Raw genomic sequence first — 24,559 nt, forward strand, 5'->3', positions numbered from 1 at the left:
TATGTGTATCTGTTTTTATGTATAGTGCATGCATGTGGGTGTGTGTATGTGCACTTTCTGTGTTTCTCTATTCAGTAGCTTAGAAAAAAGGGATGTGCTACCTTTGACATGTATGCATGACACATATACTGTAGGCATTTGAAGTGTGTGAACTGTAGCAGCAAAGTTTTTTTTTCTTAGATTGCGGCATTGCTGATGGAGTGATACTGTCACTTGTGCTGTCATTAAAACATTATTTTAAAAATCTAGTGTGCTGTCTTTATTAATTGAGAAAAAAGTGAGGTTTCCTTCGGGCAGGATAAAAATGATAAAAATCATTTGAGAGAGAGAGAGAGAGAGAGAGAGAGTGTGTGTGTGAGTTTTCAGAAATCTCAAAAGCTGCATAATATTTTTTTCTTTAAACAGTAAGATCATTTAAATATTATATGTTTGTATTTGCATGTGTGGATTATGGTCAGATGCATGTGATGTATGCATCTTATTGTTGTATGTTATTTAACTGTTTGTTTATCAGTTTTGTTTGCTTTTTCTTTGTGATGCAGTGTAAACATTCATGTGAAGATCAGAATTGAAAATGACCAACCCTCCCTGTTCTCTGTAATATTTCTCATTGAAGGAGAAAAAAGAATATATATTTTATTTACATAATTAAGAAACAAATGCAAACGAAACAAATATGAAATACCTTTTTAGCTTTGAAGCATTCACTACAACAGCTTAGGATATATCTTTTTTCTGCAGAGGTAAATGTTTTCAGGAACGTCTTTCGCAGAAAAGGCAGAATGTGGCAGCTGTCTTCTACTGTTCTAGTCGATATGTTTTCCACAGGGACCTTTTGCTTAAAAGGCAGAATGTGGCAGCTGTCTTCTACTGTTCTAGTCAATTTGTTTTCCACAGGGATCTCTTGTTTAAAAGGCAGAATGTGGCAGCTGTCTTCTACTGTTCTAGTCGATATGTTTTCCACAGGGACCTTTTGCTTAAAAGGCAGAATGTGGCAGCTGTCTTCTACTGTTCTAGTCAGTTTGTTTTCCACAAGGATCTCTTGTTTGAAAGGCAGAATGTGGCAGCTGTCTTCTGCTGTTCTAGTCAGTTTGTTTTCCGCAGGGATCTCTTGTTTAAAAGGCAGAATGTGGCAGCTGTCTTCTGCTGTTCTAGTCAATTTGTTTTCCACAGGGATCTCTTGTTTAAAAGGCAGAATGTGGCAGCTGTCTTCTGCTGTTCTAGTCAGTTTGTTTTCCGCAGGGATCTCTTGTTTAAAAGGCAGAATGTGGCAGCTGTCTTCTACTGTTCTAGTCAATTTGTTTTCCACAAGGATCTTTTGTTTAAAAGGCAGAATGTGGCAGCTGTCTTCTGCTGTTCTAGTCAATTTGTTTTCCACAGGGATCTCTTGTTTAAAAGGCAGAATGTGGCAGCTGTCTTCTACTGTTATAGTCAATTTGTTTTCCACAGGGATCTCTTGTTTGAAAGGCAGAATGTGGCAGCTGTCTTCTGCTGTTCTAGTCAGTTTGTTTTCCACAGGGACCTTTTGTTTGAAAGGCAGAATGTGGCAGCTGTCGGCTGTTCTAGTCAATATGTTTTCCGCAGGGGCCACAGAAAGTCAGACATCTCCAAAAGGGCAGTTGACAAATAAAACGGACAAATCTCAATACCCTCAGTATGTCATCAGAACTGTGAAAGTCATTTGTGCCCCCCCGCCCTCCCCCCCAACACACACACATTAAAAGTAGAAGAAAGCTTTAATCTTCTTCCATCCAACCTGTCCAAGTCACGAGTGCCAGACTGTTTCAGCAGTGATAAACTCTTACTAACATCTAAGACCATCATCGGTTGGAGACTAAATGGAATGTTAATTTCCTTTCAATTGACAAACTATAAAGGTCATTTTCACTGGTTCGGTCATTTGATGTGTGTGTGTGTGTGTGTGTGTGTGTGTGTGTGTGTGTGTGTGTGTGTGAGACTGAAAAAAGGATCAAGATGGACAGGTAACCAGACACACTACCAGATGAGACAAACAGATCCCTGTCACACTGGACAGTTAACCACTTCAATCAGATACTTACAAGAAAAACAACAAAAATGATAGTGTAACATTGTGGGAGACCTATCAATGATAGTGATTGATATTTTGAAGGAAATGTAGACAGGTAAATGTCCATGACTTACATTGTTACTTTGTTCCTCTTTTTTTCTTATACTATTATTATTTTATTTTCTAGTTTTCTTTTAATTCTCTATCCTTATTCTTTTATCAGAAAATAAGATTTTTTTTCTACAACGCTTCTTACAGTTTTCACGCATATCTCTTTTTTGTCTCCCCGACCCCCACACAAAAAAAACAAACAAACAAACAAACAAAAAATCATCTGGGTGTTTTTGTTTTTTGTGTTTTTTTTCCTCACTCCCCATCCCTCCCCCCAACCCCCAACCTTTATCTCTTTTCTGTCAGAGCACCCCCCCACCTCCAACCTTTCTCTCTTCCCTAACAGAGCACCCCCTACCCCTACCCCTACCTCCAACCTTTCTCTCTTCCCTAATAGAGCACCCCCTACCCCTACCCCTACCTCCAACCTTTCTCTCTTCCCTAATAGAGCACCCCCTACCCCTACCCCCACCTCCAACCTTTCTCTCTTCCCTAACAGAGCACCCCCCCCACCTCCAACCTTTCTCTCTTCCCTAACAGAGCCCCCCCCCCCACCTCCAACCTTTCTCTCTTCCCTAACAGAGCCCCCCCCCCACCTCCAACCTTTCTCTCTTCCCTAACAGAGCCCCCCCCCCCACCTCCAACCTTTCTCTCTTCCCTAACAGAGCCCCCCCCCCCCACCTCCAACCTTTCTCTCTTCCCTAACAGAGCACCCCCTACCCCTACCCCTACCTCCAACCTTTCTCTCTTCCCTAACAGAGCACCCCATCACCCCCGCCACCTCCAACCTTTCTCTCTTCTCTTCCCTAACAGAGCACCCCCCCACCTCCAACCTTTCTCTCTTCCCTAACAGAGCACCCCCCCACCTCCAACCTTTCTCTCTTCCCTAACAGAGCACCCCCTACCCCCACCTCCAACCTTTCTCTCTTCCCTAACAGAGCACCCCCTACCCCCACCTCCAACCTTTCTCTCTTCCCTAACAGAGCACCCCATCACCCCCTACCCCTACCTCCAACCTTTCTCTCTTCCCTAACAGAGCACCCCATCCACCCACCTCCGACCCGTGGTGACCCATTCAAGACAGACTTCCCAGAGGCCTTGCCCTGCGTGTTGAGGATGGAGAGTGGGGTGATGCACGTGTATTGCTCCTCCATGGAGGCCGAGCAAAGGATCGAACTTGACTGGCTCTACCCAGACCTGAACAGTTTCCTGAAGGACCACGCTCTCCTGCAGGCCTTCATCGCTGATGGGCCGCTGTACGTTTGGCTTCTGTCTGTTTCTTCTTCCTTCCTTCCTGCTTTCCTCTTCTTGTCATCACTGTAGGGCTGCTGTACTTTTGGCTTCTGTCTGTTCTTTGTTGTTCTTTCTTCTTTCTTTTTCTCTACTTCATCTTGTCATTAAGATTGTGGATGGGCTGCAATACATTTTGGTTCGGTCTATTCCTTGTTTTTCTTCCATCTTTCTTTCTTTCTTCTGTCTTCTTCTTGTCATTGCTGATGGGCCACTGTACGTTTTTCTTCATTCTATTCTTTTCTTCTTCTTCTTTCTTTTTCATCTTATTTCTTTTTATTTCTACTTCTCCTCCTTCTACCATCTTCCTTTTCAGTTATTCTGAGTTTGCACTCGTGCATCCCTTCATGGGAGTTATGGCACTAAATCATTGCATGTGGTGGGGCAGCAAAAAAGAAAAAAAAAGAAAAGCTGTGTGTGTGTGTGTGTTTGGTGCAGGAAGTTGTTCTGCTTCTGAGTTACCTGTCCAGCATGTTCCAGCTACAGGTGATACAGGTTGTGTGTGTGTGTTGGTGCAGGAAGTCGTTCTGCTACAGACGTCTGAGTTACCTGTCCAGCAAGTTCCAGCTACAGGTGATACAGGTTGTGTGTGTGTGTTGGTGCAGGAAGTCGTTCTGCTACAGACGTCTGAGTTACCTGTCCAGCAAGTTCCAGCTGCACGTGCTGCTCAACGAACTGAAGGAGTCGGCCGAGCAGAAGGAAGTGCCTCACCGCGACTTCTACAACATCCGCAAGGTGTCTGGACCCCATCAGTGTCATCATCATCGTTGTTGTCGTCGTGTTTGTCATTGTTTCATTGCCATTGTTGTCATTATCATTTGTTTCGTTGTCATCATTGTTTCATTGTTACTGTTGTCAACATTTTTGACTCACTTGTGTAAACAAAGTGAATCAATGTTATAACCTGGTGTTTGGTTGTGTGTGTGTGTGTATGTGTGTGTGTGTGTGTGTGTGTGTGTGTGTGTCTGTGGTAAACTTTAACATTGCCAGTTTCTCTGGAAATACTTTGTCCGTCAATACCAACTTTGGTTTAAAAATCATAGGAAAAAAATCTTCGCAGTCATACCAATGAGAGTTTGTAAGTCTCCCGAATTAACCCTTTCGCTGCCAGGAAAATAAGATTTAAGTGAAATCTATTTGCCAGGGTTTTTTCACAAAAAAAGGGTATAAATTTTCAAAAAATTCTGTGCTCTTTGTTATTGGAGAAAGACCCATAAAAGTATACATTTTCTGAAAGGGAAATGAATAAAGAATACAAAACACATGATGTTTTCCCATTTTATATATTTTAAGTGACATGCTGTTGTTTTGAAATCAGTGGTTTGTTTTCTGTCACATTTTCAATTTGTTCATTACAAACATTAGTCAGGTAATTTGCACAAAAATATCATTTTCTGGACAAATGGACATCTGCACACACAAAATCATACTAGAACAACCAGAATATAAAAAAATTGAAAAAGAAATAGATGCATTGTGACTTCTGCAAGTGATAATATGGATGTGAGGCCATGCCCCCTCAGTCTCCACCCCCCTCCTCTTCACCCCTCTCACAGGGTCATTTCATCCAGTTCTCATCAGACCGCGTTGGCTGAGTGCCAAGAAAATAGCTCATAGGTGTCCTGCTAAAAATTTGGTGACCTGTCGTCTGCTAGAGTTGAACAGCTGGCATCACTCACTGATAGTCGCATCTTGGCCACTCTCTTGATTGCTCCCTTTATTTTCTATCAAATCGTCCTATAAATGTTCACCACTGTCTTCTCCTTCGAATTTATGCTCCAATTCTTTCTGAGCATCAGCTAAAGAAAGTAATCTTGGTTGATTTAGTTCGCCACGAGCGCATGTCTTGAGCACGGAGTCAGTCCGACATTTTGTTGAGTGAGCGAGGAGAGGAGCCAGGCAAAGACTGCGGCCAGTAACCCAACCAAAACGTTCAAATAAAGGACTGCCTTATGACGCAGATGGTGTTTCTAGCTATGAATAGAATCTAGAATGATTCCCCAAGCTAAAGCTACCAGCATTTTTGTCAATGAACTGAATGCAAAGCAGGGAAAAGTCAGAATATTTCGATGACGAGTTATCTCGTCATTGTGGCAGCGAAGCATACATGCTTTCCATGACGAGTTATCTCGTCATGCAGGCAGCCTAGGGGTTAAGCCGTGTTTCCCGTATCATTAATGGTTTTTTTAGTTGCATTGGCGATGCTTAGTGAGTGATGGCGTGACCTTGATTTTCTTGTTTGCAATTAAATGGAAAGAAATACAAATTCTTGACAGAACACATGCAGTGACACAGACTGCATCATCGATGTGTTTACTGCATATGAATCTTTTAAAGTGGATTCTCAGTTAATTGGAATGAACATAAAAGAGAAATCGAATCGACCATGTTGTACTTTCCCAGCGGGTGTAACTAAACTTGTCATCTATCTAGATCCTGAGAAAAACGGCTAAATGTTGCAGAGTGATTGCAGCGATAGCCACGTTTCCTTTACCGCAGACTTTAAAGAATTGTTAATTGCCCTTACAGAATTTTTAAATGCCCGAGATACACCAAAATATGATTTAAACAGCGTTATCACTTAGAATACTGCAGTTGATTTATCACCCTTGAAAAAGCATGCTTAAATATTAATTTTTGAACGTCATTCATGGATCCGCAACACAGACAAAAGACTTACATCAGTAGTGGCATTTTTAGATCTGTCAGCGCCATTTGATACAGTTCACCACCAAATTCTTATCAGTTGTCTTAGCACTGCCTTTGGCATTAAATCTACTGCTTTAAAATGGTTTTCTTTATATCTTTCAAATTATCAACTCAAGGTTAAAGTAAAACGTAGCACCTCTAAAGTCATTCCTCTTGTGTTGGGTGTCCCTCAGGGATCAATCTTTGGGCCTATCTTGTTCACTTTGTACACTCAGCCTTTGTCTGACATCTTCAAAAGGCACTCATTTGGTTACCATAAATATGCAGATGACACAGAATTACAAAAAGCTGCTCCACCATCTGATTTTAAAACAGTCCTTACTGAATTGGAAGCTTGTGTAGCTGATGTAAAAACATGGATGGACAAAAACAAGCTAAAGCTCAATGAAGACAAAACTGAACTCTTAGCCGTTGGAGACCTAACTCGTCTTAAGGCAGCAGAAAAGGACCCAGTTACATTTGGCCCTGCTTCAGTAGCATTTCAAACATCAGCCAAATACCTCGGTGTATATCTTGATCAAACCTTGACTATGAACGAGCAAATTTCATTCTTGTGTCGCTCATGTAATTTTCATCTCCGAAGGCTAGCCTCAGTCATACCCTACATAACAGAGAAAAGTATGGTTTAGTTGGTTTCCTTTTTTGACCTGTCCAGACTGGATTACTGCAATTCCACTCTTGTAAGTTTACCATCTTCCTCCATCACCAAATTACAGACAATTCAGAACAATGCTGCACGACTGGTTCTCGCCAAAAAGAAATCTGATCATGTTACACCTCCGCTGAATTGGTTACACTGGCTTCCGACTGAGTCCTGCATTCACTATAAGTTAGCAACACTTGCTTTTAAACATTTTGACATGTCTCTTCCATTGTATCTCTCCTCTGTATTGGAAACATATAAACCGCACAGAACATTAAGATCCAGTTCTGAAAAGCTGCTTATAGTTCCAAGGACTAATCTGAAATGTGCTGGAAATGGGTCTTTCAGAGTTCAGGTTCCCCAAGTCTGGAACTTTCTACCTTCATCTCTTCGGAATGCCTCTGATCTGCAGAAAAAAAAAAAAATTAAAAAAAAAAAAAAGATCTGAAAACTTACCTTTTCTGTAAGCATTTTTGTTCTGGGCAAAATGGTTAAATCAAGGTATGCCTGTTAACAAGTATCTTTGTACTAGTATTTTTGTAGTCCTGTGTTAATGCATTGTGTATTTGATGTAGTTTTGGTCTTGATGTGATGGCATTTTTTCTATCTGGTTATTTTTTAATGTGTGTGTGTGTGTGTGTGTGTGTGCGTGCGTGCGTGTGTGCATGCATGTGTTTGTGAGGGTACAGTGCTCTGGTACGCATGTGTAAGTGTGCAGGCATGTTAGTATGTCCGAACAGAATTCTGTTAGAAAATAAGAAATATCTTAATGCTTGTGCAATTTTGTTTGGTGCAGTTGATATTTAATGTCAGCATGTGCCTGTGTGTGTGTCAGTGTGTGAGTGTGTGTGTGTGTGTCTGTAAGGGAGGGAAATCTATATATGTGTGTGTGTGTGTTCTATGAAATGCATTTTGTTTTAATCTAAGCCTTATTTACTTCATAGCTTTTATAATCTGATTCATCTCTTAAGTGTGCTTTTTCATTCATATGAACACACTAGATGCTTTCCGTTGTCAGATAGTGGTTGATGTGTTTTTTAAGGCATATTTATAGTCTACTGGATGATGTAAGGCGCTTTGAGCAGCATTGGTGCTGGATATTGCGCCATAGAAAAACTATGTATTATTATTATTATTATTATTATTATTATTATTATATCAGTGGATTGAGTAAGACAATTTCGTCCCACCTGAACATGTCAGGTTCAAACCTGCACTCAGGCCTTTTTTTTTTTCTTTTTTTTTAACCGGAAGCTTTATTACAACAAATACAGAACACATTTTAATGATTAAATTTGTTACATTTTTTAGAAAAGTGTATCACAAGTGAGTCTTGAAGGCCTTGCCTCTCTTGTTGTTATTACTGTCGTCATCGTTCTTGTCATCGTCATTGTCATTGTTTTCATCACTGTCATTGCTGTCGTTATCATTGTTGTCATCATCATCATTGTCACCATCGTCATTATTTTCTGTGTGAAGTTTTTGCTTTGTGTGTGTGTGTGTGTGTGTGTGTGTGTGTGTGTGTGTGTTTGTGCATGTGCATGTGTATGTGTGTCTGTGTCTGTGTCTGTGTCTGGTCTGTGTCTGTGAATGAGAGGGATGTTGTGTGAATGTGCATCAGTGATTGTGTGTGTGTGTGTGTGTGTGTGTGTGTGTGTGTGTGTGTGTGTGAGATAATAAATACAAAGTATGACAATTAGATGCCCACATACACTTTTTATCAATGATGATATTACTATCATTCACTGTTCATCAAATCTAATGCAGTATGACCTTAAAAGTCACATCTTTCCCAAGTAGTTTCCCTCTCCTGTATCTTTGTGTGGTGTACAGTTTGTCTGCCTTCTGTTACATTTAATGATAAGTGTTTATCTCTCGTTCCTCTGGATCAACATTATACATGTGTGTGACAGTTTGTCTCCCTTCTGTTACATTTAATGATAAGTGTTTATCTCTCATTCCTCTGGATCAACATTATACATGTGTGTGACAGTTTGTCTACCTTCTGTTACATTTAATGATAAGTGTTTATCTCTCGTTCCTCTGGATCAACATTATACATGTGTGTGACAGTTTGTCTACCTTCTGTTACATTTAATGATAAGTGTTTATCTCTCATTCCTCTCGATCAACATTATACATGTGTGTGACAGTTTGTCTGCCTTCTGTTACATTTAATGATAAGTGTTTATCTCTCGTTCCTCTGGATCAACATTATACATGTGTGTGACAGTTTGTCTACCTTCTGTTACATTTAATGATAAGTGTTTATCTCTCGTTCCTCTGGATCAACATTATACATGTGTGTGACAGTTTGTCTGCCTTCTGTTACATTTAATGATAAGTGTTTATCTCTCGTTCCTCTGGATCAACATTATACATGTGTGTGACAGTTTGTCTACCTTCTGTTACATTTAATGATAAGTGTTTATCTCTCGTTCCTCTGGATCAACATTGTACATGTGTGTGACAGTTTGTCTGCCTTCTGTTACATTTAATGATAAGTGTTTATCTCTCGTTCCTCTGGATCAACATTATACATGTGTGTGACAGTTTGTCTACCTTCTGTTACATTTAATGATAAGTGTTTATCTCTCATTCCTCTGGATCAACATTATACATGTGTGTGACAGTTTGTCTACCTTCTGTTACATTTAATAAGTGTTTATCTCTCATTTCTCTGAATCAACATTATACATGTGTGTGACAGTTTGTCTACCTTCTGTTACATTTAATGATAAGTGTTTATCTCTCATTCCTCTGGATCAACATTATACATGTGTGTGACAGTTTGTCTGCCTTCTGGTACATTTAATGAGTGTTTATCTCTCGTTCCTCTGGATCAACATTATACATGTGTGTGATAGTTTGTCTGCCTTCTGTTACATTTAATGATAAGTGTTTATCTCTCGTTCCTCTGGATCAACATTATACATGTGTGTGACAGTTTGTCTGCCTTCTGTTACATTTAATGATAAGTGTTTATCTCTCGTTCCTCTGGATCAACATTATACATGTGTGTGACAGTTTGTCTGCCTTCTGTTACATTTAATGATAAGTGTTTATCTCTCGTTCCTCTGGATCAACATTATACATGTGTGTGACAGTTTGTCTGCCTTCTGGTACATTTAATGAGTGTTTATCTCTCGTTCCTCTGAATCAACATTATACATGTGTGTGACAGTTTGTCTGCCTTCTGTTACATTTAATGATAAGTGTTTATCTCTCATTCCTCTGGATCAACATTATACATGTGTGTGACAGTTTGTCTGCCTTCTGGTACATTTAATGAGTGTTTATCTCTCGTTCCTCTGGATCAACATTATACATGTGTGTGACAGTTTGTCTGCCTTCTGTTACATTTAATGATAAGTGTTTATCTCTCGTTCCTCTGGATCAACATTATACATGTGTGTGACAGTTTGTCTGCCTTCTGTTACATTTAATGATAAGTGTTTATCTCTCGTTCCTCTGGATCAACATTATACATGTGTGTGACAGTTTGTCTGCCTTCTGTTACATTTAATGATAAGTGTTTATCTCTCGTTCCTCTGGATCAACATTATACATGTGTGTGACAGTTTGTCTGCCTTCTGTTACATTTAATGATAAGTGTTTATCTCTCATTCCTCTGGATCAACATTATACATGTGTGTGACAGTTTGTCTGCCTTCTGTTACATTTAATGATAAGTGTTTATCTCTCGTTCCTCTGGATCAACATTATACATGTGTGTGACAGTTTGTCTGCCTTCTGTTACATTTAATGATAAGTGTTTATCTCTCATTCCTCTGGATCAACATTATACATGTGTGTGACAGTTTGTCTGCCTTCTGTTACATTTAATGATAAGTGTTTATCTCTCATTCCTCTGGATCAACATTATACATGTGTGTGACAGTTTGTCTGCCTTCTGTTACATTTAATGATAAGTGTTTATCTCTCGTTCCTCTGGATCAACATTATACATGTGTGTGACAGTTTGTCTGCCTTCTGTTACATTTAATGATAAGTGTTTATCTCTCGTTCCTCTGGATCAACATTATACATGTGTGTGACAGTTTGTCTACCTTCTGTTACATTTAATGATAAGTGTTTATCTCTCGTTCCTCTGGATCAACATTATACATGTGTGTGACAGTTTGTCTGCCTTCTGTTACATTTAATGATAAGTGTTTATCTCTCATTCCTCTGGATCAACATTATACATGTGTGTGACAGTTTGTCTGCCTTCTGTTACATTTAATGATAAGTGTTTATCTCTCGTTCCTCTGGATCAACATTACACATGTGTGTGACAGTTTATCTGCCTTCTGTTACATTTAATGATAAGTGTTTATCTCTCATTCCTCTGGATCAACATTATACATGTGTGTGACAGTTTGTCTGCCTTCTGTTACATTTAATGATAGTGTTTATCTCTCGTTCCTCTGGATCAACATTACACATGTGTGTGATAGTTTGTCTGCCTTCTGTTACATTTAATGATAAGTGTTTATCTCTCATTCCTCTGGATCAACATTATACATGTGTGTGACAGTTTGTCTGCCTTCTGTTACATTTAATGATAAGTGTTTATCTCTCATTCCTCTGGATCAACATTATACATGTGTGTGACAGTTTGTCTGCCTTCTGTTACATTTAATGATAAGTGTTTATCTCTCGTTCCTCTGGATCAACATTATACATGTGTGTGACAGTTTGTCTGCCTTCTGGTACATTTAATGAGTGTTTATCTCTCGTTCCTCTGGATCAACATTATACATGTGTGTGATAGTTTGTCTGCCTTCTGTTACATTTAATGATAAGTGTTTATCTCTCGTTCCTCTGGATCAACATTATACATGTGTGTGACAGTTTGTCTGCCTTCTGTTACATTTAATGATAAGTGTTTATCTCTCGTTCCTCTGGATCAACATTATACATGTGTGTGACAGTTTGTCTGCCTTCTGTTACATTTAATGATAAGTGTTTATCTCTCGTTCCTCTGGATCAACATTATACATGTGTGTGACAGTTTGTCTGCCTTCTGGTACATTTAATGAGTGTTTATCTCTCGTTCCTCTGAATCAACATTATACATGTGTGTGACAGTTTGTCTGCCTTCTGTTACATTTAATGATAAGTGTTTATCTCTCATTCCTCTGGATCAACATTATACATGTGTGTGACAGTTTGTCTGCCTTCTGTTACATTTAATGATAAGTGTTTATCTCTCGTTCCTCTGGATCAACATTATACATGTGTGTGACAGTTTGTCTGCCTTCTGTTACATTTAATGATAAGTGTTTATCTCTCATTCCTCTGGATCAACATTATACATGTGTGTGACAGTTTGTCTGCCTTCTGTTACATTTAATGATAAGTGTTTATCTCTCATTCCTCTGGATCAACATTATACATGTGTGTGACAGTTTGTCTGCCTTCTGTTACATTTAATGATAAGTGTTTATCTCTCATTTCTCTGAATCAACATTATACATGTGTGTGACAGTTTGTCTGCCTTCTGTTACATTTAATAAGTGTTTATCTCTCGTTCCTCTGGATCAGCATTATACATGTGTGTGACAGTTTGTCTACCTTCTGTTACATTTAATGATAAGTGTTTATCTCTCGTTCCTCTGGATCAACATTATACATGTGTGTGACAGTTTGTCTACCTTCTGTTGCATTTAATGATAAGTGTTTATCTCTCATTCCTCTGGATCAACATTATACATGTGTGTGACAGTTTGTCTGCCTTCTGTTACATTTAATGATAAGTGTTTATCTCTCATTCCTCTGGATCAGTTATACATGTGTGTCACTGTTTCTCTAGCTTTTTTGTTAATGTAATTATGAGTTTGTATCTCTCATTTCTCTGAATCAACATTATACATGTGTGTGACTGTTTGTCTAGTTTTTTTGTTAGTGTAATTATTAGCTTTTATCTCTCATTTCTCTGTATAAGTTATACATGTGTGTCACTGTTTCTCTAGCTTTTTTGTTAATGTAATTAAGAGTTTTTATCTCTCACTTCTCTGAATCAACATCATACATGTGTGTGACAGTTTGTCTAGCTTTTTTTGTTAATGTAATTATTAGTTTTACCTCTCATTTTTCTGAATCAACATTATACATGTGTGTGACAGTTTGTCTAGCTTTTCTTGTCTTCTCATTCATCACATGAACACACAAGTCTCTTTAGCTTTTCTATCAGATGGATGTTTTTATAACTATAAGTGTTCATCTCTCGTTCCTCTGAATCAGTTGCACATGTGTGTGGCCATTTCTTTAGCTTTTCTATTACATGTAATTAGAAGGGTTCATCTCTCGTTCCTCTGAATCAGTGTGGCCATTTCTCTAGCTTTTCTATTACATGTAATTAGAAGGGTTCATCTCTCGTTCCTCTAAATCAGTTTCTCTAGCTTTTCTATTACATGTAATTAGAAGGGTTCATCTCTCGTTCCTCTAAATCAGTTTCTCTAGCTTTTCTATTACATGTAATTAGAAGGGTTCATCTCTCGTTCCTCTGAATCAGTGTGGCCATTTCTCTAGCTTTTCTGTTACATGTAATTAGAAGGGTTCATCTCTCGTTCCTCTGAATCAGTTGCACATGTGTGTGGCCATTTCTCTAGCTTTTCTATTACATGTAATCAGAAGAGTTTCTCTCTCGTTCCTCTGAATTAGTTGCACATGTGTATAGCCATTTCTCTAGCTTTTCTATTACATGTAGAATAGAATATGTCTTTATTACCAAGTGTACCAGAGTCACAAGGAATATTGGGGGGGATAGTACATAACAATGTACGAACACAAATCAAAAATCATACACAAATACAGATACAAAAATTAGGATACATACAAGTGCATATCAATATAAAAACTTGTGTATACTCATTCATGCACGCACTGCGCACACACACACACACACACACACACACACACACACACACACGTGCACGCACACACACACACGCACACACACACACGTTTGAACAGAAGCTGCATATTACATGTGGATGGGGCTGATGGCTAAATCTTCAGGCAGATGGTTGTTGATTGCACAATTCTAGTTATCAGACTGGATTTGTTCGAGAAAAAGGGCATTGTCTGCTTTCAGGAAAAAGCTATTGGCGAAGCAATTGGTTTTCATCCTAATACTTCTGTACCATTGACCAGAGGGGAGCATCTCGAAAATCCCAAAAGCTGGATGTGATTCATCCTGGCTGATTGATTTTGCTTTTTTGAGTAGCCGCTTATAATAAACGTAGATCAGCCCCGGTGATCTTGGTGGCAGTTTTTACGATTCTGTTCAATGATATTAACGTGTAATACTGTCATGCCAGGTGGACACCCACGTGCATGCCTCGTCCTGCATGAACCAGAAACACCTGCTGCGCTTCATCAAGAAGAGTATGAAGAAGTGCAAGGACGACCGGGTGTGTCGGGACAAAGAGGGCAAGGAGATGACCCTGGAGGAGGTCAGTTCTGCTCCCTGGTCACTTTACTTCCTCATTTAACCCTTTCCCTGCTAGAGGTCAGTACTGCTCCATGGTCACTTTACTTCATTTAACCCTTTCCCTGCTAGAGGTCAGTTCTGCTCCCTGGTCACTTTACTTCCTCATTTAACCCTTTCCCTGCTAGAGGTCAGTACTGCTCCATGGTCACTTTACTTCCTCATTTAACCCTTTCCCTGCTAGAGGTCAGTATTGCTCCATGGTCACTTTACTTCATTTAACCCTTTCCCTGCTGGAGGTCAGTTCTGTTCCCTGGTCACTTTACTTCCTCATTTAACTCTTTCCCTGCTAGAGGTCAGTACTGCTCCATGGTCACTTTACTTCATTTAACCCTTTCCATGCCAGAGGTCAGTTCTGCTCCCTGGTCACTTTAACCATTATACACCTAACTCGCCCAATGTCGTCTTGCAGTGTAACACGATAACCCGCCCGGTACCGTTGTCTAAACACGTGTCTAAATCAATCGCTGAACCTCCAAAATCGTAATCGTGAATCAATCGCTGGACCTCCAAAATCGTGAATCAATCCCTGAACCTCCAGAATCGTAATCGTGAATCAATCGCTGAACCTCCAAAATCGTAATCGTGAATCAATCGCTGACCTCCCAAATCCATCGCTGGACCTCCCAAATCGTGAATCAATCGTTGAACCTCCAAAATCGTGAATCAATCGCTCAACCTCCCAAATCCATCGCTGGACCTCCCAAACCATGAATCAATCGCTGAACCTCCAAAATCGTAATCGTGAATCGATCGCTGGACCTCCAAAATCGTGAATCAATCGTTGAACCTCCCAAATCAGTCGCTGGACCTCCCAAATCGTGAATCAATTGCTGAACCTCCCAAATCCATCGCTGGACCTCCCAAATCGTGAATCAATCGCTGGACCTCCAAAATCGTGAATCAATCGCTGAACCTCCCAAATCGTGAATCAATCGCTGAACCTCCAAAATCGTAATCGTGAATCAATCGCTGAACCTCCAAAATCGTGAATCAATCGCTGGACCTCCCAAATCGTGAATCAATCACTGAACCTCCAAAATCGTAATTGTGAATCGATCGCTGGACCTCCCAAATCCATCGCTGGACCTCCCAAATCGTGAATCAATCGCTGGACCTCCCAGATCGTGAATCAATCGCTGAACCTCCAAAATCGTAATCGTGAATCGATCGCTGGACCTCCCAAATCCATCGCTGGACCTCCAAAAGAATCAATCGCTGGACCTCCCAAATCGTGAATCCATCGCTGAACCTCCCAAATTGTGAATCGATCGCTGGACCTCCCAAATCATGAATCAATCGCTGGACCTCCCAAATCGTGAATCAATCGCTGAACCTCCAAAAGAATCAATCGCTGGACCTCCCAAATCGTGAATCAATCGCTGAACCTCCAAAAGAATCAATCGCTGGACCTCCCAAATCGTGAATCAATCGCTGGACCTCCGAAACCATAAATCGAGCACCAGACTGTCAGAATCGTTACTGTCAGTTGTTGATTGCACTGATATTTATTGGCTTTCTGCACAATCTTCCTGATTTTGCTAGTTAAGTGGATTATATTTTTCTTGTCATTATGGAGAAAATACATGTGAGATAGGTTTGTTGTTTGTTTTGTTGGCTGTTGTTTTTTTCCCAGCCATAAAGGAAAACACAGCATCCCTCAAAATGAAAAGAACATAAAAATCAGCATGTTCATTGTTGGAATTCAAGTTCAGTAAGAAAAAGAATGAAAAGAAGATGTGTTAGATGTCACTGCAGACCAGATAAACTTATTTCAAAGAAAATCATACTGTAGTTAAAAGAATTTCTTTCAAAGTTGACCATCAAATTTGATACATTTATTTTTTGTGTGTGTAAATATAAAGCAACATGAGCCTGGAAACAAAAATTCTTCTGCAACTTTATTATGTGTAGAATGCAGGAAAAATAAACATGTGCAACAAAAGAAGGTAATTATATTTTTAATCAATGTTTATAATTACCAACTATCAAAAATGGCAAGAGTTATTTGCCTTGGCATGTGATTTCAGGGGTGATTAGTGCTGAGTGACCTGGGGGTAAGAGGGTTAAATCCTTTGCCTTAACCCCTTGACTGCTGCTGATGTTAATTGCTTCCTCAGTAAAGCGCCATCACTTCACTGCCAGAAATCTGGCTGAATTCATCATTGATCATTGTTATCTATGTTTCATTCTCAATTAACTCACTCGGGACGACAAGTTTTCTCCCTTGTTTTTCCCCACAGACGGCCCATTTGTAAGGGTTTGGAAAAAAATTACAAAAAATACAAAATACTGTGTAAGAAAATGAAACTTTCAGAACTGATTTATTACGTGTTGAGCTATTACATTTAAAAAAAATCAAATTTTTCATGTTATTTTTACAGTTTTGCCATATGTAGAAAATACTGCCAGTTTTTCACCCTGAATCACCATACCCATGGTCGCTTTCTGCATTAAATTCGCTTTCTTCTTCGTCATCATCCACCTCTAAAATGTCCGACCCTTCAGTTTGTAGCATTTCAAGTACTTTGGCAACCCTAAAAGGTTGCCGTCACTGCCTTGTTCGCTTCACAACATTCTGAGAAGAGCCCGCTTTGCTAAGAGGCTGGCACACGAGCAGACGACCGGTCAGTGACTTTGTCAGCGTGTGTGCGAGACGGGCCACACATCCCAGGCTGACCAGTCATACTGTTCGATTGTAGAGTGACCCAGAATAGCGCACTCTGCTTGGCTAATCACAAAATCACGTGTACAGCGCATGATGGAATTTTACTTTCGGAGAATGCTATTCCATTCCTTTGTCCAAATCCGAATACGTTTTGTGTAGGAATGCTTGAGCATTCCTTCGTCCGGAGAGAGTTAACCCCATGTTTGGTGTCATATACTGTACCATGTCAAACTGATGCAAACTAGGCCTATTGGTTTGCTCTGCTTGGCCAAATTTCGCGCGGCTAACAGTGAAAAGATGGGCCCACCGCTCTCAGCCAATCAAACGCCTCTAAAAACTATAAGCGCTTAATCATTCCTTTGGCCAAGGCTCTCCACGCCATCTTGTCAGGTTTACGCTCTGTCTCGTCTTACGCTTTTTTCGGCTGTTCAGCGTACCCCATGACTACTGCCAACGAGTGCTGCTTCTTCAGTGAAGGGTTGTCACCTGACTGAGACCTGACTGAATTTATCACAGATAGGTCAGGGTGTCCATGAAGGGTTGTCACTTGACTGAGACATGACTGAATTTATCACAGATAGGTCAGGGTGTCCATGAAGGGTTGTCACTTGACTGAGACATGACTGAATTTATCACAGATAGGTCAGGGTGTCCATGAAGGGTTGTCACTTGACTGAGACATGACTGAATTTATCACAGATAGGTCAGGGTGTCCATGAAGGGTTGTCACTTGACTGAGACATGACTGAATTTATCACAGATAGGTCAGGGTGTCCATGAAGGGTTGTCACTTGACTGAGACATGACTGAATTTATCACAGATAGGTCAGGGTGTCCATGAAGGGTTGTCACTTGACTGAGACATGACTGAATTTATCACAGATAGGTCAGGGTGTCCATGAAGGGTTGTCACTTGACTGAGACATGACTGAATTTATCACAGATAGGTCAGGGTGTCCATGAAGGGTTGTCACTTGACTGAGACATGACTGAATTTATCACAGATAGGTCAGGGTGTCCATGAAGGGTTGTCACTTGACTGAGACATGACTGAATTTATCACAGATAGGTCAGGGTGTCCATGAAGGGTTGTCACTTGACTGAGACATGACTGAATTTATCACAGATAGGTCAGGGTGTCCATGAAGGGTTGTCACTTGACTGAGACATGACTGAATTTATCACAGATAGGTCAGGGTGTCCATGAAGGGTTGTCACTTGACTGAGACATGACTGAATTTATCACAGATAGGTCAGGGTGTCCATGAAGGGTTGTCACTTGACTGAGACCTGACTGAATTTATCACAGATAGGTCAGGGTGTCCATGAAGGGTTGTCACTTGACTGAGACCTGACTGAATTTATCACAGATAGGTCAGGGTGTCCATGAAGGGTTGTCACTTGACTGAGACCTGACTGAATTTATCACAGATAGGTCAGGGTGTCCATGAAGGGTTGTCACTTGACTGAGACATGACTGAATTTATCACAGATAGGTCAGGGTGTCCATGAAGGGTTGTCACTTGACTGAGACATGACTGAATTTATCACAGATAGGTCAGGGTGTCCATGAAGGGTTGTCACTTGACTGAGACCTGACTGAATTTATCACAGATAGGTCAGGGTGTCCATGAAGGGTTGTCACTTGACTGAGACCTGACTGAATTTATCACAGATAGGTCAGGGTGTCCATGAAGGGTTGTCACCTGACTGAGACATGACTGAATTTATCACAGATAGGTCAGGGTGTCCATGAAGGGTTGTCACTTGACTGAGACATGACTGAATTTATCACAGATAGGTCAGGGTGTCCATGAAGGGTGTCACAACTCATAAGGGGTTGCCCATGTACTCCCACCCCTTCCCAGACTAACTAACGTCCCGACAACACAAACACAGAAACACAGAAGAGTTCAGCTCGTTGCTTTACTGTGGTCGTGCAAAAATGAGTACACGTAACAAATAAGAGCACTTAAATAACCGCCCTTGTAATCAAAGCACAATTCCAATACGGTTCTTTAGTCAACTGCAGGGCTGGTTCAGTTCAACAATGCTGTCAGAGTTCAGGACTAGAACTCCTCCCGTCGGCTGAAGACTGCCAGTTCCTGCAGGTTCAATGGCTGAGGTTGGCCGGGGTGAGAGGGACAATGGGAAAGTGGGAAAGGGTACATTGGAAGCGAGGAGTGGGAGAGGCAGCGGCAGTGGTTTTGGGAAGGACAAGGTAGAAAGGGGACGAGGACCTTCCAAGAGTTGTCCTGGAGACCCGTGGAAGGCAGTGGCACAGAAGGGAGGGAAACACAAGAAAGTCTGTAACAACCCACTCCCACCTCTCTGAAGACTAGGCCTCTATTACAGGTTACAGAAGAGTACACCCCCTCCCCCTGTCCCTCCTTTAGCAATATACAGTACACTAAACAAAGCAAGTGGATTCAAAAACTATTGCAGTGAAAAGTATTTGAACCGTTTGTTTTTGCTTTCCTAAATAATAAAAGGGTTAAGCCTACACACAATCCAAAGCGTCCATTACGACTAACCACAAACGGCAATAACAATATTTCAGTATCCACCATGCTAGTTCCGAATAATAGAAACACAATTCCATCTCATTTCCATCCCCACAAAAATGTTTGGGAAAATTTACAAACTGTAATCAGATTTTTTTCATAACAAAGAAACCAAATTGAAACAATAAACTGAGCTGAATATATGACAAAATGACACACCTAAATACAACAAATTTACTGATTCCCCCCAAATACCTAGAAGTAAAAGAATACTGGATTTAAGATATTTCCGATTAAAAAAAAACATCACTCCAGCCTTACAAGCGCCCATACCCATTTCACTTAGATGTCAACAAATGTCACAAGTCACATCACTAAATTAATATTACGAAGACAGACACAGACTCCCTCACCTGTCACCAGGTAAATAGGCACACCACTGGCCCAGGGTGAAACACAGACCCACACAGACCAAAACCGAAGAGGGTGACAAGGAAAACGCACCACAACTTCACTGACAGCACCCAACAGCACACACACTGGAACGGCGACCTGTCTCTCCTCAAAGCTCAGCATCAACAGCCCAGGGGAATCTTTCTCTCCTAACCAGATAGATTTCTGAACTCGGCTCAGAGTTAAAAAAAATGTTCAGGAGAAGGGACATGCCACATGCATATCCCCAGATATGCACGTGCATACGCACGAAGGTGAAGGAGAGAGGTGAAGGAGAGAGATGGAGAGGGAGAGGGGGATAGAGAAAGGAGAGAGAGAGAGGTGAAGGAGAGAGGTGGAGAGGGAGAGAGGGGATAGAGAAAGGAGAGAGAGAGAGGTGAAGGAGAGAGGTGGAGAGGGAGAGAGGGGATAGAGAAAGGAGAGAGAGAGAGGTGAAGGAGAGAGGTGGAGAGGGAGAGAGGGGATAGAGAAAGGAGAGAGAGAGAGGTGAAGGAGAGAGGTGGAGAGGGAGAGAGTGGAGAGAGAAAGAGAGAATGGGGGAGAAGGGATGGAAAAAAGGTGCACATGAACACATGCAATGATTGCCAATGAGCCGTGACAACACCCCCCTTCTTAAAATCAAACCACATGTTTGAATCTTTACCACATGTTGCGGCGAGTGCACAGATGAATTTTTTTTAACAGATCCCGGTGACAGACTTTCCCGAATTTTTTCCCTTTTCCAAAAATAGTTTGCCAAGCCAGAGTCTCACCCATGCTTGTAATCCAAAAGAAATCACTGTCCCAGCACGTACCCTCAACACCATTTTCCTCAAACAAAAGATACACATTCTGAAGTAAAGACAATAGGAAAAAGACACTAAAAAGAATTGTAAACGAACTAGTTAGCAGTCCTCCAATAATTCACACACTTGGAATGATTGTTTTTGCACACATATGAGTCATAACTAAGCTGAATGAATGAATGACATACAGGACAAGTCGGACTGTAAATCATCTTTGATCACAAGCATCCTACTGGGAATCCCCATTTTTAGTTTCTGTAAGTCGACTTAGAAAGTCGGCTCCGACGTTCTCCTTCCCTGGACTTTCTTGTACAGTGTACGCAAAGGGTTGCAACTGAAGGGCCCACCTCGTCAGTGGACCACTGACGGTTCTGGCTCTTTCCAGGTACTGGAGAGGGGCATGGTCCATCTGAACAGTGAACCTTTGTCTGTATAAGTACTGCTCGAACTTGTGCACACCCCAAACGAGAGCCAAGCATTCCTTTTCTATGGTGGGATAGTTGTGTTCTGCTGGGTTGAAGCAACAACACCTTGCTGCCTCCTGCAAATCCTCTGTGCCTCTTCCCAGGAGGGAGCTTGGGAGCTCTTCCTTTCACCACTGACTTCTGGCACACCTCACAGGACTGGGCGTAACTCCTGATGTCAGCACACATACCCGGCCACTAAAAGTGAGGGAAAATTCTGGCCCGGGTACGTTGCATGTCCAAATAACCAGACATGGGGTCGTCATGCCCGAGACATAAAACCGATCTTAGGGACACAGAGCTGAGAGTTTCAGTTTCAGTTTTAGTAGCTCAAGGAGGCGTCACTGCGTTCGGACAAATCCATATACGCTACACCACATCTGCCAAGCAGATGCTTGACCAGCAGCGTAACCCAACGCGCTTAGTCAGGCCTTGAAAGAGCTGTGAGAGACTTCCCCATACTGGTTCCAAAAACACCGGATGAGCACCCCTTGCTCACAGCAGTGAGTTACTTCCCCAGACCCTGCTTCTTGAACTAATTTACTTGCAGCAGACTCTCTTGCCTTCTGCGCTTGGTGCTGCTGAATAGTTTTTGAATTGTGTAAATAATGATCCAGTTCTGACTCAGTGACTGCTTGTGTAGTGAAAGGCACATATTCTGTTTGAGACAAAGTTCAGATCATTCATTTTGATAAGGACAATAGCAGTGACAGCTGTGACAGTTTTTCATTGATATGACTAGCAGTGTGGCACGGAGATACATGAGGCACCACTGAGTGATTACCTGCATGATGTGCAAACTCTGCAAGCAAAACACTGTCCTGAATGTGGTTCATACTTGTATGCATTGTCTTTGACCCAGAGTCACCTGTTTTACACCTGAGTGTCACCAGACATGCTACCCTATAGAGTCAACAGGGTCACAGACAACCTGTCACATCAATTCTGTACACAACAGTGTATGACAATCTTAGTGTACTGTAATGAGCTGTATTGCTGTAAGTCTCTGAAATAAGTACCCAGCTTCATACTTCCTTTCTCTTCTCTAAATCCGGGAATGAAGGGTATATATGTATGGTAGGAATCAGGAAACAAGGGGGAGTAATGGCTCAAAGAAAAATAGGAAAGAAAGAGTTAAAATGCATGGTAGCAGAAATCAGACATGACTGGGGTGATGAGGTGGGACGTGGGGCGGTGGAGGTTTGGGGGGTTACGGTTGCTCTATTTGTGTGAGTGTGTGTGTGTGTTTGGGTAGGGTATGTGTGTGCAGAGGTGTGTGTGAGTGTGTTTGGGTAGGGTATGTGTGTGCAGAGGTGTGTGTGAGTGTGTTTGGGTAGGGTATGTGTGTGCAGAGGTGTGTGTGAGTGTGTTTGGGTAGGGTATGTATGTGCAGAGGTGTGTGTGAGTGTGTTTGGGTAGGGTATGTGTGTGCAGAGGTGTGTGTGAGTGTGTTTGGGTAGGGTATGTGTGTGCAGAGGTGTGTGTGAGTGTGTTTGGGTAGGGTATGTGTGTGTAGAGGTGTGTGTGAGTGTGTTTGGGTAGGTATGTGTGTAGAGGTGTGTGTGAGTGTGTTTGTGTGTGTGGAGAGAGTGTGTGTAAATGTGTGTGTGAGTGAGTGAGTGTGTGTGTGTGTGTGTGTGTGTGTGTGTGTGTGTGTGTTGGAGGTGCTCAGGTGTGTGTGTGTGTGTGTGTGTGTGTGTGTAGAAGCCTTTTCAGCAGCTATTGCAAAATGTGACATTCAGGTTTTCCAGAGCTTAAACCTGACAGGCTACGACCTGAACGTGGACATGTTGGACGTTCATGCTGTGAGTCCCTGTTTTTTGGGTTGCTTGTTGTTGTTTCCCCATGTTCATGCATTTTTGTTATTTTGTTTCATTTGGTTTTGGTTTTGGTTTTAAGTAACTTGACATAATATGTATATATATGTTTAAAAAAAAAAAAGAAGAAAAAAAAATCATTTATTTTTTCAGGAGTACGTTTGTATGGTATTGTTTTGTAATGATATGTTGTGATGCTGTGTGTGATATTTGTATCATAATGATAGTACATTGTGAGGATCTGTCTCATGTGTGTGGTTTTGTTTCTTGATAATTATTTATTGTTATTTTGTGTGTGTGTGTGTGGTATTGTGTTATAATAATAATGTGTTGTGTGTGAGGTATTAAGTTGTAATTTGAATGAAGTGGATACTTATATAGTCGGAGACCAAGCTCTAAGTGCTTTACAAACACAGAGTCATTTGCGCAACAGGCTGCCAACCTGGGTAGAGGCAACTGACGGCTGCCATTGGGCGCTCATCATTCATTTCCTGTGTCATTCAATCAGATTTCAGGCACACACACACGCTCGTACTGACAAATAACTTTAATGTGTATGACTGTTTTGTCGGCAGCTATACCCCATTTGCAGGGGTCTGCATGATGGGTATGTTCTTGTTTCCATAACTCACTGAACGCTGACATGGATTACAGGGTCTTTAATGTGTGTATTGATCTTCTGCGTGCGTGTACACATGAAGGGGGTTCAGGCACAAGCAAGTCTGCACATATGTTGACCTGGGAGATCAGAAAAATCTCGTCCCTTTACCCACCAGGCGCCATTACCGAAATTAAAATTGGGGACCCTGAGATTGAAAGTCCAACGCTTTAACCTCTCAGCTGTTGCTTCGGTAATAACATTATGTTGTGTGTTGTGTGATGCTGTTTTGTCTTTACAATAATTATTATGATGTGATGTGTATGCATGTGGCATTGCGTTGTAACAATAATGTGTGTTGTGTGATGCTGTTTTGTCCTTACAATAATTATTATGATGTGATGTGTATGCATGTGGCATTGCGTTGTAACAATAATGTTGTGTGATGCTGTTTTGTCCTTACAATAATTATTATGATGTGATGTGTATGCATGTGGCATTGCGTTGTAACAATAATGTTGTGTGATGCTGTTTTGTCCTTACAATAATTATTATGATGTGATGTGTATGCATGTGGCATTGCGTTGTAACAATAATGTTGTGTGATGCTGTTTTGTCCTTACAATAATTATTATGATGTGATGTGTATGCATGTGGCATTGCGTTGTAACAATAATGTTGTGTGTTGTGTGATGCTGTTTTGTCCTTACAATAATTATTATGATGTGATGTGTATGCATGTGGTATTGCGTTGTAACAATATCTGTTGGTTATGATGTGATGTGTATGCATGTGGCATTGCGTTGTAACAATATCTGTTGTGTGTGTGGTATTATATCGTAGTAATAATATGTTGAGATGAGCGTTGTGCGTGTTTGGTAATGTACCGTAACAATGGTATGTTTTGTGTGTGTGGTAGTGTATTGTAATAATGTAATGTGATAATGGAATATTTTGTGTGTGTGGTATTGTATTGTAACAATAGAATGT

The 24,559-nt window shown here is 41.0% G+C and overlaps 1 protein-coding gene across 7 annotated transcripts in view; it reads left to right on the top strand.

The window, feature by feature from the left end:
- LOC143291554 (AMP deaminase 2-like) overlaps window positions 1-24,559 on the top strand; it is a 190,249-nt gene that overhangs the window by 105,654 nt on the left and 60,036 nt on the right. For all 7 annotated transcript variants that reach the window (XM_076601454.1, XM_076601453.1, XM_076601455.1 and 4 more), the window contains 4 exons: window positions 3,177-3,396; window positions 4,036-4,165; window positions 14,111-14,245; window positions 22,897-22,959. In XM_076601454.1, the coding sequence (XP_076457569.1) occupies window positions 3,177-3,396; window positions 4,036-4,165; window positions 14,111-14,245; window positions 22,897-22,959 (548 nt within the window). The remainder of the gene's footprint in view (window positions 1-3,176; window positions 3,397-4,035; window positions 4,166-14,110; window positions 14,246-22,896; window positions 22,960-24,559) is intronic.

This window comes from Babylonia areolata, chromosome 17, assembly GCF_041734735.1.
Source record: "Babylonia areolata isolate BAREFJ2019XMU chromosome 17, ASM4173473v1, whole genome shotgun sequence".
Lineage (NCBI taxonomy): Eukaryota > Metazoa > Mollusca > Gastropoda > Neogastropoda > Buccinidae > Babylonia > Babylonia areolata.